At 41.4% G+C, this 25,317-nt stretch overlaps 1 protein-coding gene across 7 annotated transcripts in view; it reads left to right on the forward strand.

The window, feature by feature from the left end:
* The first annotated feature begins 496 nt into the window (after positions 1-496).
* Positions 497-25,317, forward strand: part of CHPT1 (choline phosphotransferase 1) — a 36,850-nt gene continuing 12,029 nt past the window's right edge. For 3 of the 7 annotated variants that reach the window (XR_007402257.1, XM_049094040.1, XM_049094041.1), the window contains exons 1-5: positions 5,211-5,496; positions 13,784-13,840; positions 16,544-16,691; positions 16,994-17,135; positions 23,231-23,315. Coding sequence is in view for 5 of the 7 variants with exons in the window: in XM_049094040.1 (XP_048949997.1) it covers positions 5,224-5,496; positions 13,784-13,840; positions 16,544-16,691; positions 16,994-17,135; positions 23,231-23,315 (705 nt within the window). In the remaining 2 variants the exon portion in view is untranslated. Of the gene's footprint in view, positions 579-1,918; positions 2,041-2,773; positions 2,867-3,078; positions 3,131-5,210; positions 5,497-13,783; positions 13,841-16,543; positions 16,692-16,993; positions 17,136-23,230; positions 23,316-25,317 lie in introns of those variants that run through there. The other 4 variants (XR_003133082.3, XM_035699405.2, XM_025439095.3 and 1 more) reach the window with 2 other exon arrangements.

Here is a 25,317-nt window from a genome sequence, read left to right on the forward strand (position 1 = left end):
ATATCACAACAGATGCATTCCTCATCTGGCTGAATGAGACGACAGTGTTGCATTTTGTGGGAAATTGGCTGAGATGCTGAGGATGCTGAGGAAGGAGTTTTGAAAGGTGTGTCAAAGTTACAGACACAAAGAGAACCAAGAGTAAAACCAAGATCCTTTCTCTTTTGGGAAAGAAATTCAATTCAGCTAAACAATCAAAAAAACCTATGGACCTATCCTACTATGAATATGTTAAAATGTTACCACTGGGGTGAAGAGTACAAGAGATATCTCTGTATTATTTTTGCGACTTTCTGAGTCTATAATTATTGCAAAATTAAAAAGTTTTTTAAAGTGTGAATGTCTACCAAGCGCCAGGCACTGAGGAACACACTCAGTGCAGGGATGTGGTCCTGGTACTCTACAAGCTGGGTGAGAGGCACACTGGCACATTATTAAGTGACCAAAGATAGGTTGGGATACAAGTACAAAGTGTTTGGTTGTGTGGAAGCAGGAGACCTCAAACTGGAAGATGTGAGGGCTCATCTCAGAGAAGAGGGAATGTAAGCTGAGTCCAGACAGATGAGCATGTTTTTGAGGTAATGAGGGATGGAGGGTGCTCCCCAGGCCCAGGGAGCGGATCAGGGTGAGGGGAGGCTCTGGGTGTGTTCGGGAACAACTAATGGCAGCATGGAATGCGGAAAGGGAGGTGAAGGAAGGGGAGACATTTGGGAGATTAAACTGGAAGAGTAGATTCAGCCTTCAAATCCCAAGTGAGGAAACTTGAACTTCACTGAAGGCATCTGAGCAGGGAAATTCATCATCAGTTTTAGTATTTAAGTAATTTTACATAATATTTAGAAAGGACTGAAATAGCACCAAATCTACATGATCTACAGAAACTGTAGATCATGTCTGTTTTATATTGACAAAAACACCCATCTAAGTCTGATATTTATTTGTTTGTTTATTTCTTTATTGGTTTCTGGAGTAGAACTCAGTGATTCATCACTTACAGATAACACCCAGCGCTCACCATAAGTACCCTCCTTAATGCCCATCCCCATCTAGCCCATGCCCCAACCCCACCCCCACTCCTGCCCCTCTAGCAACCCTCAACTTGTTCTCTTTAGTTGACTGTAAAGAGTCCCTTATGGTTTGCTTTCCTCTCTTTTTTTGGTTTCCCTTTCCACATGTTCATCTGCCCTGTTTCTTAAATTCCACATATGAGTCATAGGGTATTTGTCTTTCGCTGACTGTAAGTCCAATATTGAATATGTGTAATTTATTAGAAGGTATTTAGCAGTGGTTAGGAGTATAGGACCTGGAATCAGACTATGTGGTCTTAAATTCCTGTTTCACTACTTTTCTAATTATGCAGTCATAGCAAGTTATTGAACCTCACTAGGCTCCAGTGAAAAAATCTGTATAAAATATGGACAATAATTATACCTATTTCACAGGATTTTTATGAATATTAAATAATTCTGATGTTTACAATAGTGCCTCATTGGAGCTCATAAATGTAAGCTACCATGTTAGTTCAGAAAAATAAAAATTTGCATACATCAATCACTATTTAATAAACCATGATAATCAAAGGGAGCTATGATGCAAGAGATAAAATAGTAGAAAATCTGTAATTTACTTTTCCTTGACATTAGACAGGTTGGCCTTAATAGGTCTCCAATTCATTAGAAACTTCCAAAAATTTGCCCCCCAAAACAAGGGAAAAACAGCTTAGGAGCATGAGTGTTAAAGATAGCACAAATAATAATAAAATGAATACCACGTTCCTATTACCTAGTTTAAAAATAGTGGCTGAGAGAGCAAAAGGACCCTCCAATATCCATTTTCCCACTTTCTGGTAGTAATAGAAGGTATTTAGAAGGGCGAACAGTTGGCCATCTCAACTCCATATCGCCATCCTCTCTTGTAGCTATGCACAGCCATGTGACCAGGTTCTGGCCCATAGGAGGAGAGCAGAGGTGACACGTACACGTAGGCCACGCCCAGCAAGGACATGGGTGCTGTATTCTCTGCCCTCTCTTCCCCTTCCAGGTAAATGCAATTCGGGGTTAGCCAATTTTGGCCACGAGGGCGAGGGGGGCACCCTAAGGATGGCAGACTAATAAAATGGAGGAAAGCTGTGGCCCTGACATTTAGGAGCCGCCAGCCAAGCGCAGAGGGGCCTACCTTGGGGGAGAGAAAGGTACATCATATTTAGGCTGTGGGGCTTTGTGTCCTAATACAATTACTGATATGTTGGAAGCCATCTGTGTGCTCCTCTAACGATCCCATCTCTAGAATTGTATGTATCCTTTTTTTCCTTTTCTTCATAACTGTTCACTTATGGACATACTCCTTTTTTTAAAGATTTTATTTATTTATTCATGAGCAACGAGGGAGAGGCAGGCTCCCTGTGGGGAGCCGGATGTGGGACTGGATTTCAAGACCCCAGGATCACCACCTGAGCCTAAGGCAGATGCTTAATCATTGAGCCACCGAGGCATCCCCATTTCGAACTTTATATGAATGAAATCTTACTGTATGCATTTTTTCTACAAGCTGCTTTTTTTTCTTTCTCAATATTATCCTTTCACAATTCATTGATGCTAATAAGTATAGCTATGGTTTGTTAATTTTCCACTGCTATATTAAACTTTGCTGGGTGATATTAAATTATGTGAAAATGCCTCAGTGGATCCATTCACTATTATTGGACATTCAGGATATTTATAATTGTTGATTATTGTAAAAAGATGCTATGAATATTCTTACACCTGTCTCCTAGGACACACGTGCCACAATTTCTCTAGGACATACTTCTGGATCAGAATTGTGGGGTTAGAGAATGTGCATCTTCAACTTTAGCAGGTCATTCCAGGTTGGTTTTCAAAATGCTTGACCCCATCTATTCCTCCTTGCCAACACTAGTACTCTGGTAGACCACATGACCAAGTTCTGGCCAGTGGGACGTCTGCTGATGTGCCATTTGGGAATTCTAGAAAAGCACCTTACTTTGCTGGCTCAGCTGCCAGCAGTATCTAACTTTTCATTCACCCTCTTTCTCTTTCCTGCTACTGGACATGCAAACAGGATGGCTGGAGCTCCAGCAGCCGTTCAGAAGAACCGAGAGATGACCTTACAGGTATAAGTCAGAGAGATGTTGGAGCTGAAAGAAGAGCCTGAGTTCTTGGTGATCATGAAGCCACCATAATTCTAGACTTATGTGAGAAAGAAATAAACTTTCATTTTAAGTCACCAGATTTGGGGGATTTTCGTTACAGGTATCCGAATGTAAGCCCAGTTGTTTTTGTTTCTCACTGATTTTTAGGAATTTTAAAAATAAAATCTCGGTACTAGTCAATGTGGGTTTTATTTGAGAGAAATACCTTTCCATGGCTTGTGGCTTGTCTTTTCATCCTCCTGTGACATTTTGATGTATACTGGAAATTACCTGTAATAGCATTTAATTTTTTAATGTGGAAAAGGATTTCTAAAAAAAAAAAAAAAAAAAAAAAAAAAAAGAAAAGGATTTCTACTCGGATGGCATTGATAAATTAAAAAGCAGATGTCCCCAAGTTTACACTATATAAAACCAGCATAGTAAAAAGTAGATCTCTGTCATTCTGATTCCTGCACTTTTCAGGATCTCATTTTTTTTTCATATTAAAGATTATATGCTTTTTAGATTAGGAGATGAATATTCAACGAATAGTTTGGTCTGTAGGAACCCTCAGATTGCTCTAAGGCAGGGGCTGCTAACCTTTTTCTGTAAAGGGCCGGACTGTAAATAAATATTCCAGTGTTTGCAGGTCAGTGTGGTGTCCGTCACAACCACTGAACTCTGCTTTTAGAGTGATAAGGTAAACGACACGTGGGGCATAAACATGCCTTTATCCATGGCGCTGAAGTTTGAACGTAATATAATTTCGCATCAAAAATTTTTTCTGAATTTTTTTCAGCCACTCCGCTTGTAGGCTGTATTAAAACCAGCGGTGGGCTGTGGAGTGCTTTGCTGCTCCTTCTCCAAGGTATTTAAATGAATCCTGTGGGACAGACTGCATCTGCTGACAGACAGACGGTGCTTCACTATCTGGAAAGCAGTGTCCCAGGTGGTTCTGTGCGTTCGAAGCCTGCATAGAGGTCAGAACCAGGAAGTGAGGGAAAGGCGAACGGCAGGCTCATCTCGGGGTGTGCAACAGCGTGTGACGGGACGCCCGCGGCCTGCACGGGCGCGCTGTGGGGGGAGGGGGCGCTGCTGAGGTAGCTTGGGAGGCCCGAGAGCTCAGGCCGCCGTGCGGCGGGAGGGAGGGCACCGCCGGCCCAGGACTGCGCCCCGAGCGGGCTGCCGGTAAAGCACCCGCCGTTACTGGTTCCGGACGCTCTGGGAAAAGGGCGTTGGGCTTTCAGTCATTCCTTCAGGCCCCTTTTCAGCAAATGTTTCCAAGTCCTGGTTTGTTGCTTCAACACCTCGGTCTCTAAACTCTGAGTCCTGAACCCGCGGGGAGCCTTCTCCGGGACTAATTCGTGGCAGGGCCTCCTTGGAAGAAGGGTCGCTTCGTTGTGTGTCTATCACGCAGGGGGTCCGGGGCCGGCAGGGCGGGCACACGCGCAAAGCGGTTCTCACACGCCCCCGGCCCGCGCTGTCCTGCGGCCGTGAGCCCGCCAGGGCGCCCCCGCCAGGCGAGCGGCCTTGGGCACCAGCCCGCGCGTTACAGGCCGGCGTTTCCCTGGGCGGCCTGGGAGGAGCCCCTGCTCGCGCGGCGCCGCCAGACGCTCCTCGAGAAGACTCGAACCTCAGACGCAGGTGCACCAGCCCCGCGGGGACGCCGGTCCCGGCACGCCGGCCCGAGACTTCCCGTGCGTGGGAGCCCCGCGGTGACCCGCTGGCCGGCGAGAGCCCGTCCGGTCCTCCGGACCCCCTCGCCGGCCCGACCCCTCCCCCGGGCCCCCTCCCCGAGGCCCCGCCTTCCGCGGACGCGCCGGCGGCCGGGCCGCTCTGGGGGCGGGGGCCCCGGGACCTGGGGCAGCCGAGCTCGCCCTCGCCCGCGCCCTCGCCCGCGCCCGCGCCCGCGGTCGCCGGGTGCCACCCCGAGGCGCAGGCCGCGAGCCGCGAGCCCCGAGCCGCGAGCCGCGAGCCGCGAGCCCCTCCCTCCACCTGTCCCCGCCCCGGCGCCCGGCTCGGCCGGCGGGCGGCGGCGGCGGCGGCGGCGGCGGCGGCGGGGCGGGCGGGCGGCCATGGCGGCGGGCGCAGGGGCCAGGCCGGGGCTGCGCTGGCCGAGGGCGCTGGCGGAGCCGCTGAGCGCGGCGCAGCTGCGGCGGCTGGAGGAGCACCGCTACTGCGCGGCCGGCGTGTCGCTGCTCGAGCCGCCGCTGCAGGTCTACTGGACCTGGCTGCTGCGGTGGGTCCCGCTCTGGGTGGCCCCCAACTCCATCACCCTGCTGGGCCTGGCCGTCAACCTGTTCACCACGCTGGCGCTCATCTCCTATTGCCCCACGGCCACCGAGGAGGTAGGGCCCGCCGCCCGCCCGGGGGACGAGGGACCCCCCAACTGCTGTCCGGAGCCCGCGTCCCCGCCTCGGCCCCGCCCCAGTGCGCCGCCGTCCCGGGAGCGGAGGGACCGCCGCGCGGCTGGCCCTCGGGGGCGGGAGGTGGGGGACGCGGCCGCTGCCCCGCGCGGGGTCCGCCCCGAGCCTCCCCGGCGGCGGCCGGGTCGTCAAGGTCGCCGCGGCCGCCCCGGGTCCACTCCAGCCGCGCCCCTTCCACCGCGAGCCGGGGGCCTGCCTGCCCCGCCCCGCGGTCGGCGCCCGGCTGGGCCCCCGGAGCCGTCGGTTGCTTTGCACGCTGCGGCCTGAACGCCGCGTCCCCGCCCGGCCGGCCCGCCCGAGGGACCCTGTGCACACTTTGATGACTCCCTAGGTTCCTGGGGCTTGTGCTGGTGACCCCGAAATTCTCGGTGGCCCCGATGGAAGACACGGTACTTCCGAGTAGCGACTCCTCTGTGCTTCCTTGACAGGACCAATAAGAGGGAGTTAGAGGGCACGATCCTTATCGTCACGACCCGGGAACCGCAGATCGTGTTGGCCGTGCGTGTATGGCCTGTGTCCCAAATAAGAGCGAAGAGCGGGGCTCCGGGCAGCTGTTCCCCGGAAGCCCGGCTCCCCAGGGGGCCCACTCCCGCCCCTGGCTGTCCTGCGGTGCACTCAGGCCGGTAACACCGCCTTGCACATGCTGCCACACTTTCTTGTCTTTGCTCTCCAAATAGCGAAATCCCCATTATGATCATATGTGAGCATAGGTTCTGTGGGAGAACTGATTCAAATCGAGGCTGGATTGCAGGAATATAATGGAACTATTTTATGCCTTCCATAGTGTGTCCATTTAACAAACTACGTCATGGAGCCTACATTTTTTTAAACACCTGTTGCCCGTTGGTGGTTATGTGTATTACCATATGAGTTCTCGGCAGACGTTTCCACTGTTGTTCATTTTCATATTGTTTGCACAAAGTAAATTTCTTTAGTTTTTGGTTTTTGAAACTTGTTTGCAGAATTTCCTAGAGACCTAGGGGTCGTGGGCTAGAATGGAAGGAGCGCTGGGTTTGGGTTCTCATCTGGCCACATTATGGAGAGACCGGCTGGTCAGTTTTCCCATGTGTGAAATAGAAAGTCATACCTGCCAAACCAATTTCACAAGGACACAGTGAAGATTAAATACTGTATTAGCTGAAGATAAATGTAGGAAGTGGCGATTTGCCCAACAAATTAAAAATATTACTCAACACATTAAAAATACCACTGTTACTAAAAATGGCCTAAAAACCTGTAGTTAAATTTAATTTTTATTGGGCCTAAATTTGGCTAACAGCATTTGGATGTTTCTGATACTTGCCAGTTAAACTGTGACTTGTCAATATTACTAATTTCAGATCCATTTGTTGAGCACTTACAAAAAGCAGGGCAAAAAAAAAAAAAAAAGGCACACAAACAAGTCCAAGAGATCCTGTTTAGGAGTATCAAGAGGGGCCTGATGGAAGAGGTAATTTATGATTAATTTTTAGGCTCAGCCTCATTCCAAAAACAAACAAACAAACAAACAAAAACAATGCTGGGGGGAGGGGAATCTCAGACATGTAAAAAAAAAAAAAAAAGGAAAAGTGAAAAAATCAGAATGGCCCTAAAAAGGAGGAATGAGAGTTAAAGTAATAAGATGAAACTGAGAAGAGTTTCTGAAACATATTAGATCCTCCTGCACATGCTTTTAAGTGGCTGAAGTAGTGAGGGGACAAGCCATCACAGGATTCATGTTGCCTGTTTGATAAAATCCTAGCAATAACAGGAAAGAAGCATTGGCAGCCTGAGCTACTTTGCTTTCAGGTCACAAAGCTAGTAAATGACAGGACCCGACAGGATTCAGATCCAAGTCAATCTGAGCCCAAGGCCTATATATATTTATACAAGTTATATTTCTATGGTTATGTTTATAACCATATATAACATAACAAATATATTTATTAAATTTATACATATATTTAAATATATATATATATACATATAAACAACACATCACCTTCTTGTATGGAGTTCCTGCCTTTCTCTATGTGATATGCAGGAAAAATTTCTTGTGTCTTATATAAGATTTATCAGGTATGTAAAGTGCTTTCACATCCATTGCTGCCTTTGTGTTTTATATCCACCTAAGAGTTTGGCCAGTTTTTTCCCTTCCTAGAATGGCCTTTCTACCATTTTCGTATTTCTTCTATCCATCCATCCTGAAGTAATAGTAGTATACACATTTTTATTAAGAGGAAATTGAGGCCCCTGAGGGTTAAGTGACATACCTGACTTGGAACATGTTTTCAGATTCTTAAGCTTAAGAATTATTAGTGCTTTTTCAAACTTGATAAAACCCAGAAAGGGTTAGGAAAAATACATAAGGTTTTTGGATTTAGTTGCTTAGGCTTATGTACCCATACAGGATGTAATCCTACCTGTAGAGGGTTATGTATATGCAATGTTGACTATATATGTCTATTAATAATAACATTTGATCTGTTTTTTTTAACTACTATGTTCATTTCTAGGACAGAAATGGGAATGAAGGGAAGTAAATAGAAAAAAAATAAGTGATTTATGTGGAGTACTACAATCGGTGTTCCTTCTTTTTTCCCCCCAACAATGGTGTTCTGAATTGCATGTCGTGCTACTGCTTCTGTTAAAGAACTTCTACTGCAGCCAAATTCAACTACTTGCTCTAGCAAGGATTTCTCTTTTTGTCCCTCTCTTTTCTCCTTTTGTTTCCTTCCTCTTGTCCTGCTTCCATCTCTCCGTGCCCAGTTCTAACATGACTTCTTTATAAAATTTTTCTTCCTTCTCCAGAGTCAATCCTCTAAACTCCAATAAAAATAACAACATCAACTAACATTTACTGGATATTAACTATGTACCAGGCATTATTTTAAGGTGCTTTAGCCTATTGCCTCATTTAAAGTCGTCTCAACAACTTTATGAAGTGGTACTATTATTCTCCCTGTTTGATAGATTAGGAAACTGAAAGGGAAATTACCCTTTTCCAGGATACATAGCTTTTTTTGTTTTTGTTTTTAAATATTTTATTTATTCATGAGACACAGAGAGAAAGGCAGAGGCAGGCAGAGGGAGAAGCAGTCTCCCTGCGGGGGGAGCCCAGTGTGGGACTTGATTCCGGATCCTGAGATCACGCCCTGAGCCTGAGGCAGATGCTCCACCGCTGAGCCCCCTGGCGCCCCTGGGGTACAGAGCTTTATTTTTTTTTCACTTACAGTTTATACATTTTATTTTTTATTTTTTTAATAATAAATTTATTTTTTATTGGTGTTCAATTTGCCATCATACAGAATAACACCCAAGTGCCCCCCTCAGTGCCCGTCACCCATCCACCCCCACCCCCCACCCTCCTCCCCTTCCACCACCCCCAGCTCGTTTCCCAGAGTTAGGAGTCTTCCATGTTCTGTCTCCCTTTCTGATATTTCCTACCCATTTCTTCTCCCTTCCCTTCTATTCCCCTTCACTATTATTTATATTCCCCAAATGAATGAGACCATATAATGTTTGTCCTCCGATTGACTTATTTCACTCAGCATAATACCCTCCAGTTCCATCCACGTTGAAGCAAATGGTGGGTATTTGTCATTTCTAACTGCTGAGTAATATTCCATTGTATACATAGACCACATCTTCTTTATCCATTCATCTTTCGATGGACACCGAGGCTCCTTCCACTCATACAGCAATTTGGCAGTGTGGCAGGATACAAAATCAATGCCCAGAAGTCAGTGGCATTTCTATACACTAACAATGAGACTGAAGAAAGAGAAATAAAGGAGTCAATCCCATTTACAATTGCACCCAAAAGCATAAGATACCTAGGAATAAACCTAACCAAAGAGGTAAAGGATCTATACCCTAAAAACTATAGAACACTTCTGAAAGAAATTGAGGAAGACACAAAGAGATGGAAAAATATTCCATGCTCATGGATTGGCAGAATTAATATTGTGAAAAAGTCATTGTTACCCAGGGCAATTTACACGTTTAATGCAATCCCTATCAAAATACCATGGACTTTCTTCAGAGAGTTAGAACAAATTATTTTAAGATTTGTGTGGAATCAGAAAAGACCCCGAATAGCCAGGGGAATTTTAAAAAAGAAAACCATAGCTGGGGGCATCACAAGGCCATATTTCAGGTTGCACTACAAAGCTGGGGTACAGAGCTTTAAAGGAGACCAGAGTCCAAGCCAGACCGTGGCGCTTCAGCCGCAGGGCTTTCTTTGTAGGTCTCCCTGGAACTTTAGACTGGGCCTAACTTTTCCATTTTATTTTGGTTCTGTGTGTCTTACTGAGCAGGACAACCTACAAGCTTTTAAGTTCAGATAGAGATTGCCCGTGTGTACATTGTGTACCACGCAGTGCCTTGCATAATACAGAGGCCAACTAAATAAATATTCACTAAATTATTGCCTTTATGCATGAAATGTCATCCTAGGAGATGATGTTTTCCCACTCTTACCCAGTTTAAGCTGGTCTTGGATTAAATACGTATTTGTTTTCTGGCCTGGGAATTTTAACAAGAGTAAGCAAGATTTAAGGCTCCTAGAGCAAAAGGGAACTGAGGCCAGCAGCCACTCGGACCTCAGGACTTAAGGAGGTATGTGCTGGCCCGCAACCTTGAGGGTCAGTGCAGCCTCCACCTCTGAGGCCTGCATGGACTCCCGGGCCTCACCCTAGTCCCAGCCTTGCTTGGGGCTTGCCCGTTTGATTCCCATAGTTTCCCTGTGCTCCATTATATGAGCTGTTCCTCCTGAGACTTTTGACCTGGGTCTAAAGACTCTGACCCCTTGGGTTTTGCAACGTTAACAGAGCAGGTGTTAAAGCACCCAGTGCAGTTGGTGCTGATGATCCATCGGGCTCAGGGGATTCTCTTCGAGCCCCCCTCCTTCTGGTTCCCCTGAGCAAAATGGGGGACTGGCACTTTCACGAAAGCTCAAATACTAAAGAAGGTTTTAAGAGAGAGGGGAAAAAAGGACTGTTTCCCAAAATATAAAATGAAAGAAAGCTACCTTTCAAAGTACAGATTTCTAAAATCGTGAGAGCCCCTCGGGTCCTAAGTTGCAGGTGGAGCCACCTTGCTGTATGCTGCCTGCTTTCCTTCCCGTCTTGGAACCTGCTTCATTTCCTCAAAATGGGTTTGCCCGGCTCAAGTGCTGGCCCTGAGCAGAGTTGAGGCTCTGTCCAGTTCAAACCAGTAAGGCCCTGGGTCCCTTCCCCACTGGTGCAAGCACCGCCTTCCCCCCCCTGCCCCCCGCGGTTCTGGGGGCCTTGGGGGGGGGTTGGGGGGAACTCCCTCTGTGACCAGGGAAGTGGCCTGATCAGCTACAGGCGCTCAGCAGCCTCACAGTCATGTCAGGGGCACCACAGTGTCAGGTTAGGTGTCTATAAGAAAAGCCACGGATTTTCTTTGAAAAATTCTCTTGTTAACACCACACCAGCATTACATTTCTTCACATAGGCATGATTTGTCTTCTAATTTTCTTTCTTCCAACTTCTTACAAATGCGCTTTCTGTTTTTGGGGAGAGAGAAGTCAGTTGCTGTTAGCAGCTGACCCCGTTGTTCCTGGTTATATAATAACTTTTGCCTATGTGTCAGCTCACACACCAAGGCCATTTAAAGCAAAGACTTCATTTTTTTTAAGTTTAAAAATTTACATAAATAGGATCTATCTATCTATCTATCTATCTATCTATCTATCTATCTATCTATCTTTCATTGGTGAAGTTATTACTTAAATTGTGATATAGCCACATAATTGAATACCATGTCCTCATTTAAAAGATTGATGCAGGTCTTAATGGTTGACCTGGAAAGATTCCCATGACAATATAGTTAAATTCTGATCCTAAAAGACATAGTAAATACTATGAAAATTATATAATTTAAAACTTTAAATGTCAGGAATCTAATCTTACCTGGAGAAGCTCTACTTTTTGAAATAGGTTCCTTCTGTAGTAGTATTTTGATAAATTGCTTATGACTTTATAATGCATAATCCAAGCCTGACTTTTCCAGGCTTATGTTTAAAATTTTTGAAAAGACGTTCACATGAAAAGATGAAATGAGTTGGGGTGGATTTTGTAGATCCTCCTTCAATCTGGAGTCTCTTCTGTAATTATACCTGTTTTGAGAAGACTCTGGGAAGGAAGGGTCCTGCAGTTCTTAGCCAATGGATCTCCAACCTGGTTTTGGAGACCTGGTTTTGTAGAGATAACAAGTTAGGAGAGAAGATGACAGCTTGCAGTCTATGTAATAGCTTCCAGGTAGGGGCGGAGATGATGACATCATGGAAAAGAAAAGGTAGGCTGGGCCCCTCTGGCCTTGGGAAGACTGGAAAGGGGTGAACCGGATACAGGGGATCAGAATGCCTTCCTGGGTTTAAAAGGAAGCAGGTGTCCTGTGGTCACAGCCATCTTCTCAGGCTCAGTGCACTTGAAATTGGATTGTGTGTGAGCAGGAGAGCGCTTCTCAGCAGGGTCTGTGCCATCTGTGGCATGATGGGTCCCTTACCTAGGGCAGGACAGGAGACCCAGGTCTGACTCATGGGCCCAGTCCGGCCACTCATCTCAATAGGATATCTTCACTCCCCCTTAGGTTTTCCTTTCTACTTTAATAACAAGCACATGATAACTGCCCTGCCTCTGTGGGTTGCCGCATCAAGCGACATAAAGCTGAAGAATGCCCTTTGTTGTCCTGTTGAAGATACTGATCCAATGGCTGTAATTGCTCATGGATCCTCTGGTCCTGAAGCAGGGATCTGATCCCTGATTTGTGGGTAAATCTTGCATTTTCCAGGCCTCAACCTTCGTATTGGCTGAGACCTCCTCTCTCTTTTCTTTGTTCAAATTCCCCTGCACTCTTCACCTATTTAAGTTCTAAATCTTAACTCCTCTAGTGTCCTGATGAAGTCATTTTAAGTTAGTGAACTAGTAAGTCTTCCTTTCCTTTTTCCAAATGAGAGGTAGAGTCTACCCCCAAATGTGGTGTCCTGGAGTGACTGAAATTATTTCAGTATGGATTTTTTAAAAAGATTTTATTTATTTGAGAGAGAGAGGGGGGAGAGAGATTGATTGATTGATTGATTGATTGATTGATGGAAGCACCAGCAGGGGAGAGGGGCAGAGGCAGAGGGAGAACCAGACCCTGGACCAGACTTAGGACCTGGGATCATGCCCAGAGCCAAAGGCAGACACTTAGCCAGCTGCCCACCCAGGCACTGTCAGTAGGTTTTCCATTAATGCCTTGACCTTTCAACTTAGCTGTAGCCAGACTCCCAGATCAGAGATCAGAATTAAGCTTTTAACGTGGATCTTGGCTCCAATGTCTTAGTATAAGAAGGTTCTGTGCTTAGAAGGGAGAAATGGTCTACCTGCCAGGTAGAGAGGGTGTACTTTTAGAGTCTATCATTTAGGGGGAAGGTACCTGATGGAAAATAGGTAAGAAAAGCGACTTTTTATGGCATTCTAGAAATTTTAAGAACTTCAGTTTCCAATTTTGCATAGGTTTGATATGTAACTTTGCTATCCTTTTTATCAAAATTAAAACAATATAATTTTTCATAGTAGGAAAAAATGCATAAGAATTTGCTAGTTTGAAAAAAAAAAAAAAAGAATTTGCTAGTTTGAAAAGAATCACCAGAATTGTTCTCTGCAAAAACACTTTGGGATTTTTTCAAAAAAGATTCTAGGTGGTTTGTTTTATTTTGCTTTTTCTACTTTTATACTGTCACAATGATTTATCAGTTCTGATTTTTAGCTCCCTCTTGTTTCATATTTTACAGATAAGCCTTTATGCTAATTAGAATTGAATGTGACATTTAATTTTTTCATTTTAATTCCAACATAGTTAATATCCAGTCTTACGTTAGTCTCAGGAGTATAATACACTGATTCAGCCATTCCCTACCTTACTCAGTGCTCATCACAACAAGTGCGCCCCTTCATCCCCCTTCATCCACCGCCGCAACCCTGGCCTTCTGGGAACCCTCTGTTCTCCATACTGAAGTGTCTGCTTTTAGGATTGTCTCCTCCCCCGCCCCTTATTCATTTATTTTGTTTCTTAAATTCTACATATGAGTGAAATATAACAGTATTTGTCTTTCTCTGACTATCTCACTTAGCATTATATTGTCTAGCTCCATCCATGTTTTGTCCAACAATGGTAAGATTTCATTTCTTATAGCTGAGTAATATTCCCTTGTATGTAGGCCGCATCTTCTTTACTCGTTCCTCAACACCTGGGCTGCTGCCATAATTCGGCTATTGTAAGTAATGCTGCAGTAAACATCGGGGTGCATGTGTACTTTCAAACTAGTGTTTTCACATTCTTTGGATAAGCGCCAAGTAGTATGATTACTGGGTCATAGGATAGCTCTATTTTTAATTTTCTGAGGAACCTGCAGACTGTCTCCCACAGTGGCCATACAGTTTGCATGCCCACCAACAGTGCATGAGGGTTCCTTTTCCCCACATCCTCACCAATACTTACTGTTTCTTTGACTGTGATATTTTAATATGCATATTCACAACTCAGATTGCTTCTAGTCTTAATTATATTTATACTGCTTGTCTTTTAACTGGAAGAGACTCAATAAGTCCTTTTAAGCAATTAGTAGTGTAATCATTAATATTGGGCACATAATATTAGCAAATGATGAAACTTTGATTAAAGTCAGTTGAAAGTAAACTTCTGTTTGCTTAGAAATATTGAGTCAACAGGTTGACTAGATATTTGTAGAATTCCCACAATTTGGAATTTGTATTTGGTGTTTTAAAAATATATATGCCACTGAAAGTATACAAAACAATTTAGTGAGAATAGCTGACTTTTACTGAGCACTTACTGTTTGCCAGGCTCTATATAAAGAGCTAAGAATTGCTTCATCAGATACAAGAACTATTATTCATATCTTCCATGTGAGTAACCACAGTTTAAAGAGTAACCTCTTTAAACTGACTCTTTAAAGTGACTTGACCAAGGTCACTTGGCTATTACATGACAGAGCCAAGGATTCACACACAGAGCTAATTTCAAAACCCTTCTTAATAATTTTGCTGTACTTCCTCTCTAAGACATAGAAATCTGACAACACTATTATCTATGCTTCTGTTTTCCTCTGGCTTCTCTTTTTTTTTTTAAGAGTTTATTTATTTATTCATGAGAGAGAGAGAGAGGCAGAGACACAGGCAGAGAGGGAGAAGCAGGCTCCATGCAGGGAGCCTGATGTGGGACTTGATCCAGGGTCTCCAGGATCACGCCTGGGTCAAAGGCGGCGCTAAACCACTGAGCCACCCGGGCTGCCCGTTCTTCTGGTTTCTGATTATGATTTATTCTGTTTTGTGTTTGTTGAGCTTCTTAGATATGTGAGTTTATAAATTTCACCAAATTTGGGAATCTTTCAGCCATTATTTCTTATATTTTTCATGTCCAACCCTCCCTTCTCTCTCCCAAGACTCCTATAAAAATGTTAGATTGCTTCTGTTGTCCCGCCAGTCACTGATACCAAGATCAGTTATTGGTGGTCTTTTTTCTTCCTGTGCATTCATTTTGGATAGTTTCCATCAGGAGTCCATCAGGAGTTTTCTCCTGCATTGTCCAGTCTCATCTAGTATATTTTACATTTCAAATATTGTTTTCTCATATCTATGGATTTCACTTGAATCTTTTATGTTTTCCTTCGCCTTCTTGAGCATGTGAAGCATAGTTATAATAACTTTTAATGTGCTCATATAATTCCATCTAATTCCATTTTCTCTGTCATTCCTGGATCCAATCGTATTGATTGATTTTACTTCTAATTGTAGATCATATTCTCCTACATCTTTGCATGACTGGTAATTTTTTATTAGATGCCAAACATTGTGAACTTTCTATCTTTGGGTACTAGATTTTTTTTGTCCCTTTAAGACATGATACTTTGTGTTGGCTGTAATTGAGTTGCATGGGATCAGTTGGGTTCTTTTGAGGATGGACTTTATGTCTGTTAGGACTATTCCAGGAGGCTGTGAGTCTTGGGGCTAATTTCTCCCCACTGCTAAGGCGATACATTCCTGAGAACTCTACCCAGTATCCTAGGTATTACAAAGTCTTTCTGCTGTGTATACTAGGAGCATGAAAAATTCCCAGCTTTCAGTGGTCTTCAAGAATTATGTGGCCTTCTGCCATTCGGTGTTTCCTTCCCTGGCCCTGGTATAGTTTTCTCTCATTCAGGCACAGGTCACTTCTCAGCTAGACTCAAAGGTACCTTCTTGTGTCCCTCTTTTCTCTGTGCTGTGCTCCACAAATTCTAGCTGCTTTGACCTTCTTGAATTCTGCTACGTTTCTTCTCAACATAGCAAGATCTTTGGGCTCTGTTCAGGTTCTCCATTCTTATACTGTGATGGGAAAACTGCCTGTAGGTACTAAGCCAGAATCGTCTAGGGCTTACCTCCTTTGTTTTCTTCTGTCAGGGATCATAGTGCTGCACTGCCTGCAATGTCTGAAAGCTTGTTTCATTTATTTTATTGCTTTTCTGGTTATATAAGGTGGGGAAATAGTCCAGTCCCCTCATATTCTATCATGAATGGAAGCAGAGATCTTCCAAATCACAATTTGTCTTTAAGATCTTTTTTTCGTAGAAAATCTTATTGAATAATTTCAAATCTAGGGCCACATGTAAATAATATATTGAAAGAGCTGTGGATTAGGAACTAAAATTAGGGTCCTAATCCTTGCTCATTTAACTTTGTGCTTCTCACCATATGAACTTCTTTGTCCCTTTACTCACATGACTTAGAACGGTTCATTTGATTTCTCAATTTAGTTCTCATCTGTAAAAGGAGGGTTGTGAATGTTTCTTGTAACACCCTGAGATAATATAAGGTGAGAACACAAGAAAAATGTGTCAGTTAGCATGGGCTGAACTATTTTCAAACAGAAGCCAGCTTGTTGTCACATAACAGTATTTCTTATTTATGTTTATTTTTAGGCACCATACTGGACATACCTTTTATGTGCACTGGGACTCTTTATCTACCAGTCACTGGATGCTATTGATGGGAAACAAGCCAGAAGAACAAATTCTTGTTCTCCTTTAGGAGAACTTTTTGACCATGGTTGTGACTCTCTTTCCACAGGTAAATTAGTGAAGGTTTTTTTCTTTATTTCTTTTTTCTTCCCTTTTTTTTTTGGTGGGGGGACGATGGCTCAAAAACTAAAATGAACTGAGCTGTTTGGTCAATTTTTTGGGCAGGTGTACACTTGGGAGAAAATTTGCAGTGTATTTTGAAAGTATGTTCAAAAATTAATTTTGTTTAGTGTACCTTATTGTAATGTCAAGATTATGTACTTTAAAACTCTGTATTTAAAAACAGTACATGACCATTATTTCATTAATCATTTTTAATTATTAATGGTTCTTAAACCTTGTTTCTTTCAGTATTTATGGCAGTTGGAGCTTCAATTGCTGTGCGCTTAGGAACTCATCCTGACTGGTTGTTTTTCTGCTCTTTTATTGGGATGTTCATGTTTTACTGTGCTCATTGGCAGACTTATGTTTCAGGCGTGTTGAGGTTTGGAAAGTAAGTATGTTTTTCAAGTTGTACATTTTAGAATATAATCCAGTTTATTTTCACAGTCTGTTATATTTTATTTATCCATAAGGAAACAAAGCTTCAATCAGGAATTTAAATTATCTTTTAAATGTACTGGAGCATCCATAAATGCTACACTTTAAGTCTTGTAGATATTCTGTATGTTATAAATGGCTACATATTTGATAATTTTTTCTCCCTTTCTTCACTTTAGTAGCTTACTAACCCAAGTTTACATTATATAAGAGAAAGAGAAAAATAAAGGACCTGAATAATATAGAAAAAGAATGTCCAGTACTTAAGTAAATAGCATTTGACTTACATAATAAAATAATGAAATATAGAATCTAAAGGTCCTTATTGATCAAGTCTTCATGTGCCCAAAAAGGTGCACCCCTTACATCAGTCACCAACAACAGATAGTTGTGAGACTCTTTAAATGTGGTAGGCAATTGGGGAGATCCTGTAAAAGCACCTTGAAAATGTCAGAGCTAAATGTTAGATGATATATATGCCCCCGATGCCTCTTTCTTAGACATCAGGAAATAGTGCATGAAGCAGGAGCTCAGTTCACTTTTCCTGTTTCCCATTAGCTGCCTTTCTGCCCAATCCTTCAAGAACTATCTGCCATTGGTTCATTCTCAGCTCTACCTTCCCGTGTCTTCTGGTTCTTTTTTGGCCCGTCTTTATTGCTGCATAGGAGAAACAGCTCTGGAAAACAACACCACCACAAACCTCTGGTGATGATAAAAAAGAGAAGCTCAAATCTGTGGATCATATAACAGAGGGAAGGCTTAGGGAACTCATCAGATTGATTCTAAATTATGGAATAATTGCAGCTACCATCTAGTGCACTTGCATGTTTCAGGCACTGTACTAAGGGCTTTATATGTATTTCTCATCTATTCCTCACATTAACCGCTGTACAAATGAGGCAGAGGTTTTTTACCTTTCTTATACTACTAAGTATGGAGCCAAGATTAAAACTCAAGTTTGACTCCAAACCCCATACTCTTAGTGACTGCTGTTCAGCTAATCACATTGGATTAAGCAATGTGTTAAAGTCTGTAGAAGGATACAAAATGCATTTTTAAAATCCCTGTTTAAGGAGCTATAATGCACTGTACTAAAGGGATGAGGTAATACTTCTGTGACACTGCTAATATACTCCATCACCAAGGGGAAAACGCCTTTCTCTAGGTTTCCATAAGCACTGAAGAAATACTAAGTAAGGAAAAGGTAACAATAGGCTGAATTAGTTTAAGAAAGCTTTTATGGAATATGTGAGTCTTTAGAATTCTTTATCTGCTGATCAAGAGCCCAAGGATCAGAAAGCCTGACGAAAAAATTCTAGGCAATTATGTGGAGTTAAGAATCTGTATCTATTTTAAAAACTTAAGATATGCTAAAATAGGGACACCTGGGTGGCTCACCTGAGCGTCTGCCTTTGGCTCAGGTCGTGATCCTGGGGTCCCGGGATCAAGTCCCACATCGGGCTCCCCGCATGGAGCCTGCTTCTCCTTCTGCCTATGTCTCTGCCTCTCTCTGTGTCTCTCATGAATAAATAAATACTTTTTAAAAAAAAGATATGCTAAAATAGAAAAATAGCTTTACAAAATCTAATGTATTTTTATTTGCTGAACTTGCTGTGGTAAACTAGAATAATATAATAATGAGTGTTCTGGTTAATTGTTGTTACTATTTAATAACTATATTTTATCATTTTGGCTTCTAACTTCATTAAAAATCTTTCTGAAATGAATTAGTTCACTCTGGCCTAGTTGTAAATTTTATACTCATTTGCTGTTGATTGCGAATCTAATGTGTGCCTAGGACTGGAGCAGAGATGAGTTACTTGTGGGTGGTCCTTGCCAGACAAATTGGAGTAAAAGCCCCTAGGAAGAAGGATGAAGAAAGAAAGTACTCAGAACACTAGGGAAACGACTATTGTGGTTGAGTCCCTAGCGTATAGGGGACAGGAGAGGATCCTACAGTAGCGGGGGTAGACAGCCATTTAAAATACTAACATTATGGGGCACCTGGGTGGCTCAGTCAGTTGGAAAATTTCCACTTTGGAAGCTTCCGATTTTGGCTCTGGTCTTGATGTCAGGTTGGTGAGATTGAGCCCACATCCGCTCCATGCTGGGTGTGGAGCCTGCGAGATTCTCTCTCTCTCTGCTTCTCCCCCCCCAAATTAAGTAATTAATTAAATTAATACCAACACTAGGGGGCAGAGATCCTAAGTAGTATATTTTTTACTTTGTCAAGGTAAAAATATCATAGAGCACTTTTTTTAAGATTTTTTTTTTTTTTAAATTCATGAGAGACACAGAGAGAGAGAGGCAGAGGGAGAAGCAGGCTCCATGCAGGGAGCCCGATGCGGGACTCAATCCCAGGACTCCAGGATCATGCCTTGGGCAGAAGGCAGGCACTAAACCGCTGAGCCACCTAGGGATCCCCTCATAGATCATTGAGTAGAATCAATGATGGCTTAGCTTAGCATCACAAGAAGGACCCATATATAGGCTCTCAAGCACACCTTTGGAAATGCTTACGAACCATATCAGTATCAATTGTCTGTTGGCAATTGAAAATTTGTCATTTTCCAAGAGGCTAAATTAAAAAAAAAAATTAATTCCGGTGTAGTTGACATACGTGTTATATTAGCACAGGTACAACATAGTGACTCAATGATTTTGTACATTAGTCCGTGCTCATCGTGGTAAGTGTCCTCTCAATCCTCCTCACCTATTTCATGCATTCCCCCACCCTCTGATAACCATCAGTCTGTTTTTTTGATTTGTCTCTTTTTTACTTTGCTTTTGTTTCATTTCTTAAATTCCACATGGGAGTGAAATTGTATGGTATGTTTTTCTCTGACCTCTTTTACTTCGCGTTTTACCCTCTAGTTCAATCCATGTTTCTGCAAATGACAAGATTTTGTCCTTATTACGGCTAGTATTCCCACACATGTATATATGTGTATCTCGTATATTTATCCATCTATTGAGAGGCTTAGTTTTTATAGTATTTATGTTATTGTAATACAGAAGAGAAATGTAAATAATATTCTATTTTACTTGTGGATATTTTCATTGTTGTATGTTTTATCTTTTGAAAATAAGTGGATTTCGGTGCAAATAAGAATTTGGTACCTTGAATTAGATCATTTAAACTATAAAACATTACTAAGTATTTTTAACTATAATTTTCAACTGTTTAAAGATTTTTTTTTTTTTAGTAAATTGGGGGCACCTGGGTGGCTCAGTCGGTTAAGTGTCTACTTTTGTCTCAGTTCACGATCCCTACTTTTTTGTCTCAGTCCTGGAATCCAACCTGAATCTGGCTCGCTGCTCTGCAGGGAGTCTGCTTCTCCCTCTCCCTCTGCCTGCCACTCCCCTCCCCCTGCTTGTACTCTCTCTCTAAGAAATCTTTAAAAAACAAAGCAAAAAACAAAAACAAAAAAAAATAGTTTTTTAAAAATAAATCAGTGACACATCAATTAGTATTTCCCTTAGCACAATATAAGATTACAGTTAAAATCTGTCTGTATATTAATGTTTGCCATGTGAGATAAGACATGACTTATTTATAGTGTTTGTTTTCCTGTAGCAAGAGTCTTAAGCAATTCTATAGAGTAATGCTTAAAACTCAATTTTAAAACCTGAACCAAGTCCAGTGTTTACTTGTATTATGTGCTATTTTGTTATTTACATGTGAACATATAGACTTATTAACTTTCTTTTATTTGAAAGTATGAGAATTTCCATATGGTATTAGGTTCATTTCTCAAAAAAAATACAGTAAAGGACTAGTTTCTACTTGTACCCTCAATCCATGGTGGACTAATAACATGCAGTTTAAAAATAAAAAACGAAAAATTACTTGCAAAATACAGTCCTCAATATTTCATTTAATTCAACAAATACAAAATTACTCTGTCAAATACCATAAAAGTTTTTAAATGCTTACTCTCAATTTCTATACCAATCTCATTGTAACAGTGTTGTGGATTGTCCTCCATGATTACAGTTGGGGATTAAGGATAACTTGCACAATATCCCCAGTATCCATCTGTCTTGGAGTTTTAAAGTCTTTTTTGGATCCAAACTTTAAAAACTTAGATCCATTATTGAGTTCTCTAAGTTTGTAAATTGTTATATAGAACATTCTTTTATTCTAATAATTCTAATTCTGATTCTTTTAATCTAATATATTTTTCAAGCCTCAACTCTTTCTTCATAGTTCAGATGTTTGAATATTTGGTGAGTGATTCTACCCTTTTTATCATTTCAGCTTTCTTTTTTCTAGACTTAATAATTGTTATTTATTTAGTTTATCCTTAAAAAGCAGAGAGGGAGAATGAAGCTTTGAGTTTAATTTAAAATCTATAGTATGAATGATGTATATGTGAAACCAACGTTCCTCCTTTTTCTCTACAAAGTACTACATGTTATATTAATATGTTTACCTTCTTCAACTAACTTACAGCCTAGAAGCCTTGGTTTGCCTGCCACTGATCTTACAAATACTAGTTATCATTTTTTCTATTTTCCCTTTTATTTGTAGGTTAATGTTCAGTTCACCTTCTCAACTGCCCCCAAAGTAACTTAGTCTAGAAGTCTTTTCTTCTTCCCTGCCTGTTTTTTTTTTTTGTCATATAATTACTACATATCTTATATTTGCAGAGCAGAGAGTATTCCTCTATCATCTAAAGACTCCAGGGCATCCAAGCAGAGATGTCAAGTGGATAGACAGACATAAAAATCTGGAGCTCAGAAAAAAAGATGTGGATTTGGAGATAGGGATTTTGAGGTCCTTAGCCTACAGATGGTAGTCTAAGCATAGACACAATGGTTCAGGAAATCCAAAAGGAGAAAAGATGGAATTCTGGAACTAGTAGCAGAATGGAAGCAGCAGCAGTCTAGGAAGGAGACTGAGCAGAGCTTCCAACAAGGCACCCGAATCATGAAAAAGCACGGAATAAATAAGAACATAGCAAAACATTTTAAGAAAGGGGGAACAATCAGCATTTTAAATATTGCAGAAAGTTACCCAAGGTATTAACTGTAATGTATCCCTTAGATTTGATAAATTGAAAGTCATTATTTACCTTAAACGATTTTAGTAGAATGGGGCCAAAGACCAGACTACGATGAATTAAGCAGCAAATATGAAGAGGAGGAAGTTACACATATATCCACTACTTTTCAGTTAGCCTAATTATGGCGCAGAGGAGAAGTCAGTAGCTTCAGGGAATGCTAACTAGAGACTGATGTTGGTTGGTTTAGTGTTTTTTTTTTTTTTTTAAGAAACTTAAGCGTGTTCATACATTAGGGAAAAATAATGTCTGTGGAAATCAAAACACTATAGTGACTGTTAGTAACCTAATAAGGAAAGCTATTTGAATTTTCCCTATTTTTTAAGTGACATTCACTTGGGAGTATTTAAGAATTTGTCTTAAGTCATCTGGCTGTTTTTATGTTATAATTTGTCCTCATTACAAGAATAATACCTGATTGTTATTTAAAAATTCAAACTTTACAGTACATAAAGTTGAAAGTAAACTCCTTCTGTAATCTTGATAATAACTGTTCATAGCAATTTTATACATTCTGTACAAGTGTTTCTCCCCCCTGTGCACATCATAATGTTTACCTGTATGTGAGCACATGTTGTTCAGTGGGCTTTTCACTTAACAGTTTACTTTTTTAATTTTTTTAAAGATTTTATTTATTTATTCATGAAAGACACACACACAGAGAGAGAGAGAGAGAGAGAGAGAGAGGCAGAGACACAGGCAGAGGGAGAAGCAGGCTCCATGCAGGGAGCCTGACGTGGGACTCGATCCCGGGTCTCCAGGATCACGCCCTGCGCTGAAGGCGGCGCTAAACCACTGAGCCACCAGGGCTGCCCTTATTTAACAGTTTAAATTGATAATTCAATGATGGAACTAAAGGTAAAAATAAGCTAAGCCTATAAAGATTTTTACATCTTTGATATTTAACATATGGTTAACTGATTTTCATATTCAGAAATTTTATTTACAAACACCTTTTCTATTCTTTGTCCTTTCTCTTCAGAGTGGATGTAACTGAAATTCAGATAGCTTTAGTGATGGTCTTTGTGTTTTCTACATTTGGAGGAGCAACAATGTGGGACTATACGGTAAATCTGAATTTAAATTTATATTTAAATACTTAGCAGATATTTAGGAAAAAATGCGTTAATTTTCTTCAGAAATTCTTGGCATTGTATTTAATGATCATACCACTTCTTAACCCTTTCTCTTCATTTTATAACTTTACTATCCTATATGCCTTATTTTGGCATTTTCCTCTATGCATGAATATGTTACCACATAGAAGAAAATGACCCCATTACCCTAATACAAAATTTTAACACACTAGTTGAACTACCTTTTCCAGGCTTAAATTTATCTCATAAAATATATTGAAAAGTAAATTCAGTAAAATATTTTGTTTGAAACTTGTCCCTTAATATTAGAAAGAGAAGTTAATAATTTGCATTTTTTATAATCTACTATAAGGTAAAGTGGCCCATATTAAGGAGGGTTCTTATGTTCTGCTTGGTTGGCCTCAGTATTTTGATAAAAGTTAACTCTTGGGAGGCCACTGTTACAAATCCATGCTTTGCATAGGAAAAGAATTTATGAAGAAATAAATTATTGTCTCTGCAACCCAAGTCCATACACTGGCTGACTCACAACCTCATGCCCATAGAGTTAAGAATAATAAGGATAATATCAACAGCCAACAACTAACATTTACTGAACACCTTATGTTCCCACAATTTACCATCACTGTTTTATCTGACCCTTAGAACAATACTATGAAATAGATATTATCATTATTCTGTGTTATAAGTAAGTCTTAGAATAATTAAGTAATTTGTCCAAGAACACATAGCTAGTAAGTACTGGAATTAAGAAGACTGATTCCAGACTTTATATTTTTAATCACTCAGATATATACATCCAGTAACAATAGTAAGAGATACAAAACTAAACATACTCTTACCATAGGATCCAGCGACTGTGCTCCTTGATATTTAAGTAAGCGGAAAACTTATGTCCACACAAAAACCTGAACTCGGATGCTTACAGCGGCTTTATTCATAATTGCCAAAACTTGGAAGCAACCAAGATGTCTTTCAGTAGGTGATGAATAAATTATGGTACATGCAGGGATCCCTGGGTGGCGCAGCGGTTTGGCGCCTGCCTTTGGCCCAGGGCGCGGTCCTGGAGACCCGGGATCGAATCCCACGTCGGGCTCCCGGTGCATGGAGCCTGCTTCTCCCTCTGCCTGTGTCTCTGCCTCTCTCTCTCTCTCACTGTGTGCCTATCATAAATAAATAAAAATTAAAAAAAAAAAAAAATTATGGTACATGCAGGCAATGGATTATTACTCAGTGTTAAAAAGAAAGCACGATCAAGACATGAAAAGACATGGAGGGACCTTAAGTGCATATTACTTAGTGAAAGAAACCAATGTGGAAAGGTGGCTACATATTGTATGGTTCCAGATATATGACATTCTGGAAAAAAGCAAAATGATGGAGACAGTGAAAACATCAGCAGTCGCCAGAGGTTATGGGGGAAGGAGGTATAACAGAGCACAGGGGATTTTTTAGGGCAATAAAACTATTCTGTATGATACTGTAATGGCAGATATTTGTCATAAGCCGTTTGTTCAAGAATGTGTATACCACCAGTATTAAACTGTGACGTAAACAATGGCCTTTGGGTGATAAGAATGTATTGGTGTAGGTTCACGTATTATAGCAAGTGTAATACTCTGGCGGGAAATGTTGATAGTAGGGGAGACACTGGGGGGAGACAGAAGGGAATATATGAGGATTTTATGTATTTTCCATACAATTTTGCCATGAATCTACAATTACTGTAAAAGTTAAGTCTATTAAAAAGTAGTAAGATTTCTCTGTGGCATTTAGTTTCAGAATAGCCAATTAAAGTACATACCACTGGGCTCAGACTTGGAGCATATTTTTAAGTAGTGGTACATTTCCTGAGACATTCGTATTCCTTCTCATCCCAGAAGAATAACAGAATCAAAGATATGCTACTGTAGACCTCTAAAGTAAATCTAGAGGGATATGATGTGATGTGTCTTTGTCTTCTGTGTTAGCT

The sequence above is a fragment of the Canis lupus genome, chromosome 15, assembly GCF_003254725.2.
Source record: "Canis lupus dingo isolate Sandy chromosome 15, ASM325472v2, whole genome shotgun sequence".
In the NCBI taxonomy this organism is placed as follows: Eukaryota; Metazoa; Chordata; class Mammalia; order Carnivora; family Canidae; genus Canis; species Canis lupus.